The following is a 15,772-nucleotide window of genomic DNA, read 5'->3' on the forward strand; positions in this document are numbered from 1 at the left end:
GCATATCCAGTGTAGATATGCTCAGTTGACAGTTTTCATAGTGGAGAAAACTAGAAAATTGTATTATTAGTAAACTATGCACTGATTTAGGAGAGGATATTACCTCTGATAGTTCCTGCCTACCTAGCAGTTCGAAAGCACGCCAAAAAGTGCAAGTAGATAAATAGGTTTGGCTCTGGCAGGAAGGTAAACAGCGTTTCCGTGTGCTATTCTGGTTTCAGTGTTCCATTATACCAGCTTAGTCATGCTGGCCACATGACCCAGAAAAACTGTCTGCAGACAAACACCAGCTCCCTCGGCCTATAAAGCAAGATGAACACTGCAACCCCAAAGTCGTCTGTGACTGGACTTAACTGTCAGGAGTCCTTTACCTTTTTTATTATCTCTGATAAACGGGGGGTCATGATATATAATCATCATCATTCCACATAGCCTTTGTGAATCACTACAGCCTTGAAAACATGTTGTAAGAGACAGCAAGTCAGCCTAGAAGTATTTTAAATAAATAAATATGTAACATCCACACATTTCAAAATCTCTTTTACTTAATTTCTGGACCTGGTATTCTCAAAAGTAAATTTTGATTCATTTAGCTTTAGGTACATAATTTAGCTTACTATAAGGTCTTCCTCTCCTGTACGGACATTGTGTTTGAATCCGATATAGAATATAATGGAAATGAATATATTTATGCTAGACTTGCTGGTGGCTTTTACCAGGACTGCAATATTTAAATGTAAGGGTTTAATAAACCCTGCTTGTAAAGCCTCTCACAGGAGTAATGCTTTTTCTAAGACAGCCTTCTCCAGACTGATGCTCCAGATGCTTTAGATAACTATGATGCCATCAGTCCTAGCTATCATGACCAGAGCTGTAGTCAAAACATCTGGAGGACACAAGTTTGGTGAAGGCGGCTTGATTTCTGGCTTTAGGAACACATAACTTGTATACATACACAAAGTTTAATGACAGATGTAAATTTATGCTCCATCAACATTTCTGGAATTGGATTGCAGCTCTAGTTTCACCAACTGAATAGGTAAATTAGAAACATGCAAGGAAGAAATAAAAGTTAAAGCTACAGTGAATTCCCTTTTAAAGTGAGGAGGGATAGACTTAAATAATTTTGGTTCTCTCTTCCATTTCAGCAGCGGTATAATCCAAGTAGACTATAGGCACAAGATAATTGCTTCTGTGAATTCCAGTTAGTCAACTCCTTTATTCCTTTTTGTTACTATTTGGTCAAAACATGTTTAGACTAACAATCCAGTCTGGTAGTTTGCAAAACCAAAAAGGAAGACCCAAGTATTTTTATTGTAAAGCAAGTGCATTTCAGAATACAGAAAAACATTCAGGTATTTGACCAACACTGATAAAAGCTAAAATTTTTGATTGAAGAAATGTCTTCAGAAGGTGTAAAGATTTTCAGTCTTCCCAAGCATCTCCATACTTATTGACTTTAACTATAAAAGAAGAGGCCAGGAGAAGAGAAATATTGTAATGAAGATTAGGAGAAGCAAGGTCTACTGCACTAACAAATGTTTAGAACACTACAGAACCATGTGACAGATCATGTGACCTGACAATTGGCTCAAGCCAACTGAAGATGATCAAAACAGTGCAAATTTCCACTGCCACCATTGTGAGATGAAATGTGCAAGTAGCAATTCTGGACAGTTACTGTAGGTATGGCTTTCTCAGATTTTTAAAGGCATTATGGTCAGTACAAAACATCTATGTCACCATTATGGTACTGTAGCTATCTGTATATCACAGGATGCAGATGTACTTCTGTCAGAACATTTATTTACATGGTTGAGCTAAACCAACACAGAAGACTACTGTCACTGTCACAAACTAATGCAGCTGGGAAAGGGGTAGTGTTTTATCAATCCCAGTCAATTCACTAGTCAGCTTCCTTCCACCATATCAGACTAAAAATTCCGCCTTCCATAACATTAACAATTGTGACTTCTTTTGAATTTACGCATTGTTTCATATTATTATTTTCCTGCATGAAAATACAATGCCTGGATGTTCAGAAACTGACCTAGCAAAGTACACTGAAAGAGAGAATAAACTCTTGTTCTTGCATAATGCATTTTCTTCTAAAGGAAAAGTAATTTCACTTCCATTTCATAGCTTTCCCTGTACAGTATTGTTTTTTATCCAAAAAACACAGTCTAGAGGTTGGTGCCAAGGGCAGTTTCCTTCCAGTAGAATAGTAAACAGAGAAAAACAATGGCATATCCTTCAGAGTTATACTCTGCATGCTTAAGTTAGTTTTTTAAAAAATAATCCCGAGAAGCCTTTCCAAAAAGCCTGGCTATGTTCAAACATCTGATCTATATGTTATTCTGGCTTCTTAAGGGCCCACAGATCAGAAAGAGACCTGCAGGCTCACTCCTTTCAACAGAAAGGTTCCCTGGGCTGATGCTTTACTAGTTTTCTCCTAATAGAAGAAATGAAATTTTCCTTGGCTACTGATTCAACAAACAAACTGGAGAGTTGCAGTAATTATATGCTACAGAGATTTCAAATAAAAATACATGGGCAAAAGCTTGTCAACTTGCTTGAAAACTGACCCACCCATCAAAGAAAAATGATGGACATGAAAATAAAAGAACATTGCTTCTTGTTTACTACTCCTTAGACTATTGGGAGTCCCTAATGGAAAGGCAAGATTAAGCATCAAATACTTAAATTATTTAACAATTTACCATCTCTCTTTATTGGTTTTTCCTGTGAAGACTTCGATGGAAATTCTGACTTCTGTGTTATTCCTGCCTCATACATCTCTCTATTGCGACTCCTTAATTCATCATACGTGATTCCTTTTCTTTTTGGACGTTCTTCCAGAAACAAAGCAGGTTCTTAAAGGGAAAAGAGGGGAAATCAATGGATAACAAACAATACATGTAGATGGAAGTGTCTATTTTAAGGGAATGCTTTTGTTTGAAGCAGTCCTCCTGACATTTAACTATGGAATGGTCAGTTTTAGAGTTTTAGATGCACTTTACATACCATTATGTTTTGTGCACATTCAGATTGTCAAAAGTCATCCTCAAAGCACTGTGTTAGATGAGCCATGAATTAGATGAAGTGCCTATTACTGTACTCTTCTTTGTTATTGTCGGTTTATAAGCTTGAACTTACATCAACTATGGCTTAGCATTACATGCAAATACAGTGGTACCTCGGGTTAAGTCCTTAATTCATTATGGAGGTCCGATCTTAACCTGAAACTGTTCTTAACGTGAAGCACCGCTTTAGCTAATGGGGCCTCCTGCTGCTGCCGCGCCACCGGAGCACAATTTCTGTTCTCATCCTGAAGCAAAGTTCTTAACCCGAGGTACTATTTCTGGGTTAGCAGAGTATGTAACCTGAAGCGTCTGTAACCCAAGGTACCACTGTGTATCATATATACCCAACCACTGTATGTGTGCCTGCCCCACCCAAAAGCTACAGAGCTGTGTGTTAAAAGCGTGGATCGAAACTGAAAGTGCTCACAAGGCCAAGCGACTCGTTCCGGCGCATTTTTCCAAAGAGCGCCCTTTTCCCAACTCTGCCTGGTTATCTACAAAAGGTGCTCTGCTGCTTTGTAAAGCAGCTGTTGCATAGAGAGGGAAGGGAAATTTAAAATGGTGAAGCCAGAGGAAACTCTGGTGGAGGGCTGTAGCAAATTAAGTTGTCAGACTCGGGTACAGGAGCAAAAAACTAATGCTTCTAGTAGGTGGTTCCCTCTGAAGTTTTCCCTTGGGACAGATTAGAGATCTTGGGGCCAAAACAGTCTTAATCTATTCTCAAAATTTAAATGGGTAAAGTTTGATTCCTGCAATGCAGAGGCTACAAGATCCTCAGGGTCCCTTCCAACTCTACAATTCTATGAAATCTACTCCCACCCCCACCCACCCCCAAAAATGACCAGTATTCTCAATGGCAGGCATGTTTTCAGGAAACACGATTGCCTGTGTAACATGAGGCTCCAGCCTTTAAAAAGAACTGGAATGTTCACATCTATAAGTCTGAAAAACACCGAATCCATTCCATTTTTTTGATTAGAGAACAGCTTACTGTATTAATAGAGCTCAAGACAAACACTACCTTGAGGGAAACCATCTGTTATTCCAGAAGGAGAAGATTCATTCATGGTAGAACTAAATGGGACTGGATCATCACTAGAGGGAAAGTCTGTCGCTCCATAATTATCAACATGGTATTTGGAAGTATGTGCTTGTGGTGCTGCTGTTGCTGTTGGAGTACTTTCAAAAGGTAAAGGCACATCTGAAGCTTCTGTTTTTTTAGAGTAATACCTGGAAAGACAAAGACAGTTTTTCAAAATAACTGTACTTTAGTTATTTTTCAATTTTACACACACACACACACACACACACACACACACACACACACACAGAGTATGATACAGTGTGTTCCTCTCACCCTATCCAGAATAATAATAAAAAATCTATTATAGTTGGGGCAAACTATTATTAGGATAAACTAATCAGTTATAGCAAAAGAAGAATAAAAATTATTGTTCTGTAGCTTCTGCTACATTTATTATAAAGACGAATTCTTCTTTGGAAAAATATTTAAAATTCCATATTCATTTCCTGCCTTAACCTAAAGCTCTCTGCTCTTCTCCTTTTCCTCTCTGCTCTTTGACTTGTAACAGCCATTAAGTAGATGATTTTAAATTAATGTGATACACAGGATTCATTTGGCTTAACACAGGGACGGAGAATCATTTCCACACAGTATAGGCCATCTCTTCATCTCTTCCAACCTCTGCAGGCCAACACTGACAGGTGAACAGGACCACACATTTGTCAATCAGGTGAGATCACGCAAGGGTGGGAGGAGATAGTAACCAAGCAGGATTGAACCTCCACCGATCAACTGACATCACCTAATTGACAGGCAAGGTGTCATTTTGAAAAACAGTCTTGCGGGTCAAACAGGCAATGATCAGCCCCTAGGCTGGTAGATTCCTACCCTTGATTTAACTGAATTTTTAGCACTGCCATAATCACCGAGACCTCCACTAAGATTTGCCTGATTTATTCAGAGCTCACAATCTCACACATGCCTTTTTGTGGCCCATAAAGTTCAGAAGCTACTACACTGTAGAGATCCACACCATGCTTGTCTTGCTTCACAGACCACATTTCAGGTTCCATGTGGCTTCCTGGAGATGCAGAGACTCATGGTGGAGGCATACGCGTAGCAACTAAGTGCTTCTAAATGTTAGCAGGCCAGAGGGAGATCACTTACCAGAGAGGCAAACCCATCACAGAAAACAAACAATGTGGGCTCTGGCCCCCAAGATCCAAGTTGACTGCAAAACAGGACATCTACTGTCCATACTAATGAAAGGTTAATGTGGGTCCATCAGCTCAGCACACACAGCAGAGGGCCTTTCTTTTTTTACACTGCTGCCGCAAAAATCACAATTATCAGTCTCAGTTTGATTTATTGTGTTTAGCAAGCAGCCATTACACACATCAAAATAGTAATAACAGAAATACTGCTAATAATAGTGGTTTACATTTCTACTCCCCGACCTTTACATGATATATCATTTCCCATTCCTCCTTTAAATTGGATTACATGAATTTGTAAGGCCTTGGCAAAAAATCTGGATACAAATCATAGTATAAGATTAACACTTACACACAGTTCCGTGTCTTTTGTTAATGAACACTCTTAAATTTTCTCTACTAGATACCAGATCATTTTTTAATGCATTCTGCACATTCTATATGTCTAACAGAAAATATAAGGACTGTTTTATTTGACCATGCCTGGCCAAGTGCTGAACTCAATGCATTTCCAGATTACACTGGACAAGCACATCTAGGGGAATCTCTGCATTTATTTCTAACAAAGTAAGTTTCCAGCCATTATTTACAGAAATATAGGGTGGGGAAAATATGGGCAATACCTGCTTGGAGCAGGCATAGGCAAACTCAGCCCTCCAGATGTTTTGAGACTACAGTTCCCATCATCCCTGACCACTGGTCCTGTTAGCTAGGGATGATGGGAGTTGTAGTCCCAAAACATCTGGAGTTTGCCTATGCCTTGCTTGGAGGGAAGGTGTTACTCAACAGAACTACCCAGCTGTAAGCGGGCATGGCTACAGTGATCTGTATCAGCCATTGCCCACAAGAAGTAGATTTATTTGAAATAAAGAAGGCGTGTGCATACAGGCTGCAGGATACAAATTTTATAAAGGTAGTATTTGGATTTACTTGAAACATTTAAGTACAGAATGCACACAGCCTTGGCTAATCATATTCCAAAATGAACTGCAAACCAGGTTTGTTCCTCATTTTTCCTTCAGAAAGGAAAATGACTTACCAAATTAAAGTTACACCTCTTCAGGGGGATGATCTAATAATAATGTAAATATATGGTCCAAACTGGGAACTCAAAATCTCTTCTCTCAGAGCCTCAACTGTGTCCCTTCCACCTCTTCTTACCCTGGGGGACCATAAAGTTTGTACTCAGTGTTAACTCTGAGTCATTTTTCACCAAACATACTCCATTTCTATGGATCTCTTAATCCTTCCTGTTTCCAGCAGCACTTCTTCTACCTTTTATCTTGCTGAATGATATGCTAAGTTTCCTAATTGAGTTTCACCGCGTTCCTTGGGAGCTAATCAAGAATTCTTCCGGGAGAGAAATAGGTAGTGGCAGACAAGCTTCTGTGAACAATGGTGTCCACAATTGCTGTGGCAATTCTGGCAGCCACAAGGATGTACTAAGTGCATTCTAAGATGCAGTTTCAGTCCACCCAGAGCAACAATGAAAGCTCACAATCCTGACTGGCACCCTATTTCAACCAAGACAATGAATCCCCTCACCCTGCAGTAATGTTATGCTTTACAACACACCCTAGAAGCCTCTGCAGCATGCAGGCAGATGCACATGGGTGCATTAGGTGACAAATCCAATCCAAAGGTGTTCCCTGAGTGCAAGGAGTCTAAAACCTATTGATTCCAATGTGTACATTGTGGGCCCAGCCCACATGTCATTTATCTTTTGCCAACATAGGTGGGGGTAAAGCACAGGAAAAGCAGCAGGCTAGGCAGTAAAAGGGACACGGGTGGCACAGTGGGTTAAACCACAGAGCCTAGGACTTGCCGATCAGAAGGTCGGCTGTTCAAATCCCCGCGACGGGGTGAGCTCCCGTTGCTAGGTCCCTGCTCCTGCCAACCTAGCAGTTCGAAAGCACGTCAAAGTGCAAGTAGATAAATAGGTACTGCTCTGGTGGGAAGGTAAACGGCGTTTCCGTGCACTGCTCTGGTTCGCCAGAAGCGGCTTAGTCATGCTGGCCACATGACCCGGAAGCTGTACACCGGCTCCCTCAGCCAATAAAGCAAGATGAGCGCCACAACCCCAGAGTCAGTCACGACTGGACCTAATGGTCAGGGGTCCCTTTACCTTTATGCAGTAAAAAGGAACACTGACGTGGTAAATACATTAAATATTAAAACAACGCCACACAAATGAAGTTACAAAAATTCAAGTGCATATAACCAGTGGCGTAGTGTGGGTTGCCAGCGACTGGGGCCGCACGGAGGGAGGGAAACAGAGTATGCGTGCACATTCAACTGCCTAACAGTGTCCACCTCACCCAGCAGATCACAGCCACAGAGATAAGACGACTTGTTCTGTTATCTGAAGAGGTCACTTCCCAGTTAGCATGAAGCACATAGCTGTACTGAGGCAGCACCTGGTGTTGAAATGTTGTGCCCCTTACAACTTTGCACAGGGGCAACTGCCCCTCCCTCAAATGCTACACCACTGCATATAACATCTGGAAGTCTATCCTACTTCCTTCCTCCTGTACTTATTTCCCTCCATATTATGCTTGCAAGACATACCAGGTATTGAAGGCAGAGGAGAATCAAGCACTGAAGCCAGCAATGTCAGCTGATGGGCAGCAGGACAGGGTTTAACCCTGCACTGGCTGTGTGTCCTGTTCCTAGCAGGGAACAGGATCGCACAGCCAATGTAGCGGGACTTAAAACTTTGCTCATCGGCTGATAAGCAGAGATTAAAGCCTTCTCTTGCAAGTGGCAGCAGAAGAGCTGGAGAGAAGAAGAAGAGGAAGAGTTTGGATTTCATATCCTGCTTTATCACTACCCAAAGGAGTCTCAAAGCGGCTAAGATTCTCCTTTCCCTTCCTCCCCCACAACAAACACTCTGTGAGGTGAGTGGGGCTGAGAGACTTCAGAGAAGTGTGACTGGCCCAAGGTCACCCAGCAGCTGCATGTGGAGGAGCGGGGACGCGAACCCGATTCCCCAGATTACGAGACTACCGCTCTTAACCACTACACCACACTGGCTCTCTTCCCCACCCACTGCTCTGCTGTTACCTGCCCCCAGGAGAAGCAGCACTGGGGAGAAGCACTTTAAGTGAGCCCCCAGTCTCATTTCAGCAGCACTTTTCAAAAGTGTCGTTTCAAGCAGCTCGCACACTTTGGCAAGCAGGCATTGCTGATGCTTGCAGGTGAATCATGCAAGCTCTGATACTGGAAGCCAAGAAGAGGCTCGCAAAGCCTCCTACCTTCAAGATCAGAGTCTTAAAGGGAAGTGGGAGGAGGCTTTAAAAAAGCTTTTGCCGTTAGAACTTAAGCTTCACCGAAAAGTGCAGATTTTGAAAGAAATACCGTATTGGCCCAAATATAAGCAGCACCTTTAAAATGGGGGGGGGGGGAGAGAGAGAGAGAGAGAAAAAGAAAAAATACCCAAATATAAGCTGCTCCATTCCTCGCTGCTCCTGGCTGCATACACTCCTGGCTGCATACCGTAAGGTCACAAATATAAGCTGCACTTTAACTTTTCACAGTCGGAATTTGGGGGGAAAGTGAGGCTTATATCCAGGCCAATACGGTAATACAAGCAAAAGCAATCTGACCACAACTTTTCCCCTTCCCTTTCTCTTGATAAAACATAAGCAGAATGAGCCACCTAATTGAAGCAATGTGAAGGGCTACCAATTTCAATGAGAGTTAGGGACTTCCTTAACACCTCTCCCCTTTAAAATCATCAGACCTCTGAAGTGCTTAACTTTGGCTGGTTAGTGCTCAAACAAGTTCTACTTTCCTTCTCTCTGTGTGTTGCTGGAGGGGGGAAATGAACGCCAGTGCTCAAGAGTGCTTCAAGTTTTAATATTTAAAGTGAACTTACTTTCCAGAAATTCAGAATTTTGAGCAAATAAAAATTACTTACTCAGGTTGAATAGGTTTATTTTTCCTCAGAGCTTCTCCCAGTGGTGAATTCTCTAGCCTTTTAAGCTTCTCTTGGCATGCCTTCATATAAGAAAACTTTCCACCAATGTAGCCACAAAAGCCAGCAACTTATTATAAAGAAAACCAAAGACTGATTTAAGATATCTGATGCTCTGTCACTTTAAGAAAAATACAGGTATATTTAAATATAAAATATATAAAAACATACAAAAGCCAAACAAAGCTTCAGCTTAGCACTAAAAAAAGAAAGTTCTTAAGTCTACAGTTTTTATCTCTTGTGTTTCCATGGCAACAAGACAAAGGCCTTAAAAAGTGGTCAGGATAAGAAAGTAATCACCAAATACAGTATTTTTTGCTCCATAAGACACACCAGACCATAAGACGCACTTAGTTTTTGGAGGAGGAAAACAAGAAAAAATATATTCTGAATACCAGAAGCCAGAACAGTAAGAGGGATCGCTGCGCAGCGAACCCTCTTGCTGTTCTGGCTTCTGGGATAGCTGCGCAGCCTGCATTCGCTCCATAAGACGCACACACATTTCCCCTTATTTTTTAGGAGGGAAAAAGTGAGTCTTATAGAGCAAAAAATACGGTACATCAGGCAGAAACTGAGAAAAATGAGGAGTTGTCGATTTAAAAAGAACGGGGAAAGCTGTCAATTTCTTATTAGCAAATACTTAGTATTTTTCAACTGCTGGCCAAGAGGGCAGGGTGGATAAAAATCTATTATTTAATTTAAATAATAATAATCAGATTTTTTGATTTAAACTGGATTTTTAAATTTAAATTGGATTTTTAAAATAAAATGCTTTTGGAGGAAAAATCTTTCTAAAGTTAGTTTTCTATTTAAGTTACATTATAGTCGGACCATTTGGATCCCTTCCAATCAGGGTTCAGGCCTCATCATGGGACTGAAACTGCCTTGGTCGCACTGGTTGATGATCTCCGGCGAGCTAGGGACAAAGGTGAGAGTTGTTTCCTAGTTCTGCTGGACCTCTCAGCGGCCTTTGATACAATCGACCATAACATCCTTCTGGACCGTCTAGAGGGGTTGGGAGCTGGGGGCACTGTTATACAGTGGTTTCGCTCCTTTCTCCTGGGCCGTGTTCAGAAAGTGGTGGTGGGGGATGAGTGTTCAGACCCTTGGGCCCTCACTTGTGGGGTGCCTCAGGGTTCTGTCCTCTCCCCCATGCTTTTTAACATCTATATGAAGCCGCTGGGAGAGATCATCAGGGGGGTTGGACTGGGTGTCCATCAATATGCAGATGATACCCAGCTCTACCTTCTTTCAAATCAGAACCAGTGAAGGCGGTGAAGGTCCTGTGTGAGTGCCTGGAGGCGGTTGGAGGATGGATGGCGGCTAATGGATTGAAGTTGAATCCTGACAAGACAGAAGTACTGTTTTGGGGGGACAGGGGGCGGGCTGGTGTGGAGGACTCCCTGGTCCTGAATAGGGTAACTGTGCCCCTGAAGGACCAGGTGCGTAGCCTGGGAGTCATTTTGGACTCACAGCTGTCCATGGAGGCACAGGTCAATTCTGTATCCAGGGCAGCTGTCTACCAACTCCACCTGGTACGCAGGCTGAGACCCTACCTGCCCGCTGACTGTCTGGCCAGAGTGGTGCATGCTCTAGTTATCTCCCGCTTGGACTACTGCAATGCGCTCTACGTGGGGCTACCTTTGAAGGTGACTCGGAAACTACAGCTAATCCAGAATGCGGCAGCTAGACTGGTGACTGGGGGCGGCCGCCGAGACCACATAACACCGGTCTTGAAAGACCTACATTGGCTCCCAGTACGTTTCCGAGCACAATTCAAAGTGCTGGTGTTGACCTTTAAAGCCCTAAACGGCTTCGGCCCAGTATACCTGAAGGAGCGTCTCCACCCCCATCGTTCTGCCCGGACACTGAGGTCCAGCGCCGAGGGCCTTCTGGCGGTTCCCTCATTGCGAGAAGCGAAGCTACAGGGAACCAGGCAGAGGGCCTTTTCGGTGGTGGCGCCCGCCCTGTGGAATGCCCTCCCATCGGATGTCAAGGTGATGGACAACTACCTGACATTCAGAAGACATCTTAAGGCGGCCCTATTCAGGGAAGCTTTTAATGTATGATATTTTAGTGTTTTTTGGTTTCTGTGGAAGCCGCCCAGAGTGGCTGGGGAAACCCAGCCAGATGGGCGGGGTACAAATAATAAATTATTATTATTATTATTATTATTATTATTATTATTATTATTATTATTATTATTATAGTCCTAAGGCTAGTCATCAGGAAGTAAGGATACATATGTTATAATGTTATTGTTTTAGTTAAATAAATTGTTTAAATTCTTATTAAGGGAATGGTTATTTTTCTCTTTCCAATAAAGTACTGCAGAAAAGTTGTCCAAATATGAAGTTAACTTATTAAAGCTAACAATAATTTCATAATTATCTGTTTATGTATTTCTAATAGTATAACCAAATCATTAGTATTTGATATAAGTGTAAAAACTACTCTGAAAATTTATTATTCCAAAAATGAAACCTTCATCTGGTTGTAAATATTAAGATTATATGAGCAACAATGAGTCTTTTTGTAAAAAAATGATTTACATCAAATCCACCCTGCAGCAGGGTGACAATTACTTCTGAGGAGCTATTATAAAACCAGGGCTGTAAACATATAAATACTTCCTGCCACTGACTTTGGTAACCACAAAACTCAGTGAGGGCTACTTCTGAGTAGAGATGGATAAGAATGTGCCATAGGTTTCCTCTGAAGCAAAACCTGCTCCAACTCCATCACTAATTTGTTTGTTTGGATCTGTATCTTTGCAAGAGGTGTGCTTTCCTTTACAGTGGTACCTCGGGTTAAGAACTTAAATTTGTTCCAGAGGTCCGTTCTTAACCTGAAACTGTTCTTAACCTGAAGCACCACTTTAGCTAATGGGGCCTCCTGCTGCTGCTGCCGCGCCGCAGGAGCACAATTTCTGTTCTCATCCTGAAGCAAAGTTCTTAACCCGAGGTACTATTTCTGGGTTAGCGGAGTCTGTAACCTGAAGCGTATATAACCTGAAGCGTATGTAACACGAGGTACCACTGTACTTTCCTAAACCACATGCTACTTATCTCTACTTTCATCTCCAGTGAAACCTTCAATTCCCGCAAAATAAATATTTCCTGCAATATGTGCACAGTTGTTACACATTAACTACAATAGATTTAGAGACCTTTACTTAGTGGCTCTCTAAAGAACTTTTTTGGAGGAAGGAAACCTTGTTTTGCCAGGACTCAAAGCATCATTTCAAGATGCCCAAGACTTCCTCTCACCATGTCCATCGCACAGCTCTGAAAGGCACAGAGCCTTTTTCATGAAATATGGTGGCGAACCTAAATCTCAGCTGTGAGTAGGATGGTCAGGTGAAAAGGAAAACAGGACTCCTACATCTTCATTAAAGTTGTGCAGAAAAGGGAATTCCAGTCATGATAGGTATCCCTGCTAAAATTTTCTAGTCCATAAAACTACTAAATATGCAGCAGTCCTGTCTGATTTTCCAACTGCGAGCCTTTAACTACAGCTACAAAGTAGTGAAGGGTTAATACTTACATAAAACTTTTGGTAGAGAGCCAAACTTTGAATGTGTTGTAAGAATTCCTACAAATAAAAAAAAATGTAAGGAGCAGTAACCATACAAAAATATGAACTGAAACCTGACCTGATAAATGCATAACCATGAATCGACTCAAGGCACTTGGGATTTCAGTGATTGGTTTAAGTTTTTCCCAACTATACATGTGACCTGAAGGGAACAGTGAAGACCACTGGAAAGCTGTTGTGTGTCAGTTTGAAAATAGTTTTCTAATATTATATTTAAATGCTTTTATTAAAGAAGTTGGGAGACTCCATAAATAACACGGAAAGAGACTAAAAGAGTGTGTGTGCTTGTGTGGGTATGTGTACACACACACACACACACACACACACACACACACTTCCATTCTTCGCCAGCTTTTAATATAAGGAAGGAGCTAGATATGTAGATGGCTCCATTCATTTCCACAAAAGCAGAAGATCCGTGTATGCAAAGGAATGTGCAATACTGAATCAGGACAACAGTTTTTAATAGTATTCACGCATATCATAACCCAAATGAGCTACATGCTGCAGGTGACTTGAAATATTCTACATACTAAATCAAAGCAAAAAGTAACATACGTTAAAAAAAAGCATTTCCTTCTTTAAAAACTATATAATCCTTAACCATGGTATAAATTATAGTCCTCCATAAATGCCCAAGTCTTTCTTTGGAACTATCTCTGTTGACTATTTCTGAAGAAAACTGAGTAGCTCAAGTTTCCTCTTATGAGTCTATTATTTTGCTGTTGTCAATGTATGCGGTGTTTTCAAACACTGGCTCCATAAGCACATGATGTTAATCCAGGGTTGGATAATATTTTTTCAGCTTAGGAGCCACATTCTGTTATGGGAAACATTTTGGGGACCGCAGGCCAAGGGTTGGCACAGCCAGGGACCAAAGTGGGTCAAATAATGGATGCAACTCTTTCCTTTGTACGGAAGGCTACATTCAATAACTCCCCACCGCCACCCCAAACACATGACTAATTTTTTTCTATAATTAATTAATTTATATATGAAAAATATTTCCAAATAGCAGACATCCATATTCAGTCAAAGTTGCTTGAAACTTACCTTTTTTAATTAGTATTTGGGTGACAAGCATGCCAACAGCAGAAAAAGGCAGCGCTATGAGTGGGAATAGGAGAAAATATGTATTTATATGGAGAATAGAACTGAATATATTTTCCAGAACAAAAACAAATTGTAAGCAAATTAGGGAGAAATTCCCTTTGAGTGCAGTAGGACTTCCTTCTCAGCAGACATGCTTATGATTTGTACAGCACAGAATCCTTTCTAAAGTACACACTGCCAGAAAAAAAATGCTTTGGGTTTTGTTTCATTTTAAGAGAAAGTGCAGCTCAGAACAAATGTGTTTACAGTCGTACTTTGGTTCTCAAACACCTTGTGACTCAAACGTTTTGGCTCCTGAACGCCGCAAACCTGGAAGTGAGTGTTCCGGTTTGCGAACGTTTTTCAGAAGCCGAATATCCCACGCGGCTTCCGTGGCTTCCAATTGAGTGCAGGAAACTCCTGCAGCCAATCAGAAGCCACGCCTTGGTTTTTGAAAGTCGAATGGACTTCCGGAATGGATTCAGTTCAAGAACCAAGGTACGACTGTATTAGGAATCATGGAACCCCCTTTCAATTAAGAAGAGCTGCAAGCCCTTGGAGATAAATGTAAGATGTTTCCTTCCTGCCAAAGAACCATTATATCTAGATCTCAGTATTTTATTTTTTTATTAGCTTTCACAGCATCAAAGATTTATTGAGAAATGTAAACTGAATACAGTCATATCTTGGGTTAAAATAGCTTCAGGTTGAGTGTTTTCAGGTTGCGTTCCGCGGCGACCTGTAAGTAATGGAACGGGTTACTTCCGGGTTTCGCCACTCGTGCATGCGCAGATGATCAAAATGTCATGCGCATGCACAGAAGCGGCAAATCGTGACCAGCGCACGCGCATACATGGCTTGCATTCTGCTCAGGATGCGAATGGGGCTCCAGAACGGATCCCATTCGCATCCAGAGGTACCACTGTATTATCCTGGGTCAGGGTTGTAGGAATTAGTACCCTATCCACCAGTATGCATGCCAGCACAACTGCAATGGCAACAGTCACAGTTGCTAGAGACAGCAAAGCAGTACTCAGCAAAGCAACTGGGCAGAAACATTTCTACAGAGGCACTATCCCAGCACACTCAGTAATGGATAGAATACTGGACGAAAGAAACCAGAGTTCAAATTCCTCCCGAGCCAGGAAGCTTACTAGATGACTTTGGGTTAGTCACTCTCTCTTTCTCTCTTAGAGTTATTTTAAGGATAAACTGAGTAACCCTATTTTGTATTCAACTTCTTTTTAAAAACGTGGGATACAAGTACAGTCGTATCTTGGATCCTGAATGCCTTGCAAGTCGAACATTTTGGCTCTCGAACGCCGCAAACCTGGAAGTGAGTGTTCCGGTTTGCAAACGTTCTTTGGAGCTTCTTGCAGCCAATCAGACGATGCACCTTCGTTTCCAAACGTTTTGGAAGTCGAACGAACTTCCGGAACGGATTCCATTCGACTTCCAAGGTACTACTGTATGACCTACAAATAAGGTGTGAAAAGTGTACTTCAGGATGCCACAGAGAATAAAATCTGATATTACCTGGAGAATTCTGATATTACCTGGAGAATGTCCTCTTGAGATACTGAGCACATGTGATCCAAGGGCCTATCTATCGGACTGTGCCTGCTTGGCATCAAAGTGTATTGATGAACACTTTAAACACTTTATTCACCCGAGTGGCTTTGGCTATTAACACATTGTATTATGTCATTTTTCTAGGAATTTGTGTCTCATTAAAGAGTAGCTTTTAAATATTAATGAACGTGTTTGGAGAGCTGTTTGAAGTTTC

At 41.5% G+C, this 15,772-nt stretch overlaps 1 protein-coding gene across 1 annotated transcript in view; it reads right to left on the reverse strand.

Moving 5' to 3' along the window:
• Positions 1 to 1,295: 1,295 nt before the first annotated feature.
• The window catches only part of LOC308595163 (OCIA domain-containing protein 1-like), a 16,557-nt gene continuing 2,080 nt past the window's right edge, over positions 1,296 to 15,772 (reverse strand). The window contains exons 3-8 of the mRNA XM_081209194.1: positions 13,948 to 14,048; positions 12,844 to 12,891; positions 9,241 to 9,367; positions 4,105 to 4,313; positions 2,721 to 2,873; positions 1,296 to 1,463 (exon numbers count right to left, since the gene is read on the reverse strand). Of these exons, the coding sequence (XP_081065320.1) occupies positions 1,426 to 1,463; positions 2,721 to 2,873; positions 4,105 to 4,313; positions 9,241 to 9,367; positions 12,844 to 12,891; positions 13,948 to 14,048 (676 nt within the window). The 3' untranslated portion in view covers positions 1,296 to 1,425. The remainder of the gene's footprint in view (positions 1,464 to 2,720; positions 2,874 to 4,104; positions 4,314 to 9,240; positions 9,368 to 12,843; positions 12,892 to 13,947; positions 14,049 to 15,772) is intronic.

This window comes from Podarcis bocagei, assembly GCF_964188305.1.
Source record: "Podarcis bocagei genome assembly, chromosome: 9".
Taxonomy (NCBI): domain Eukaryota; kingdom Metazoa; phylum Chordata; class Lepidosauria; order Squamata; family Lacertidae; genus Podarcis; species Podarcis bocagei.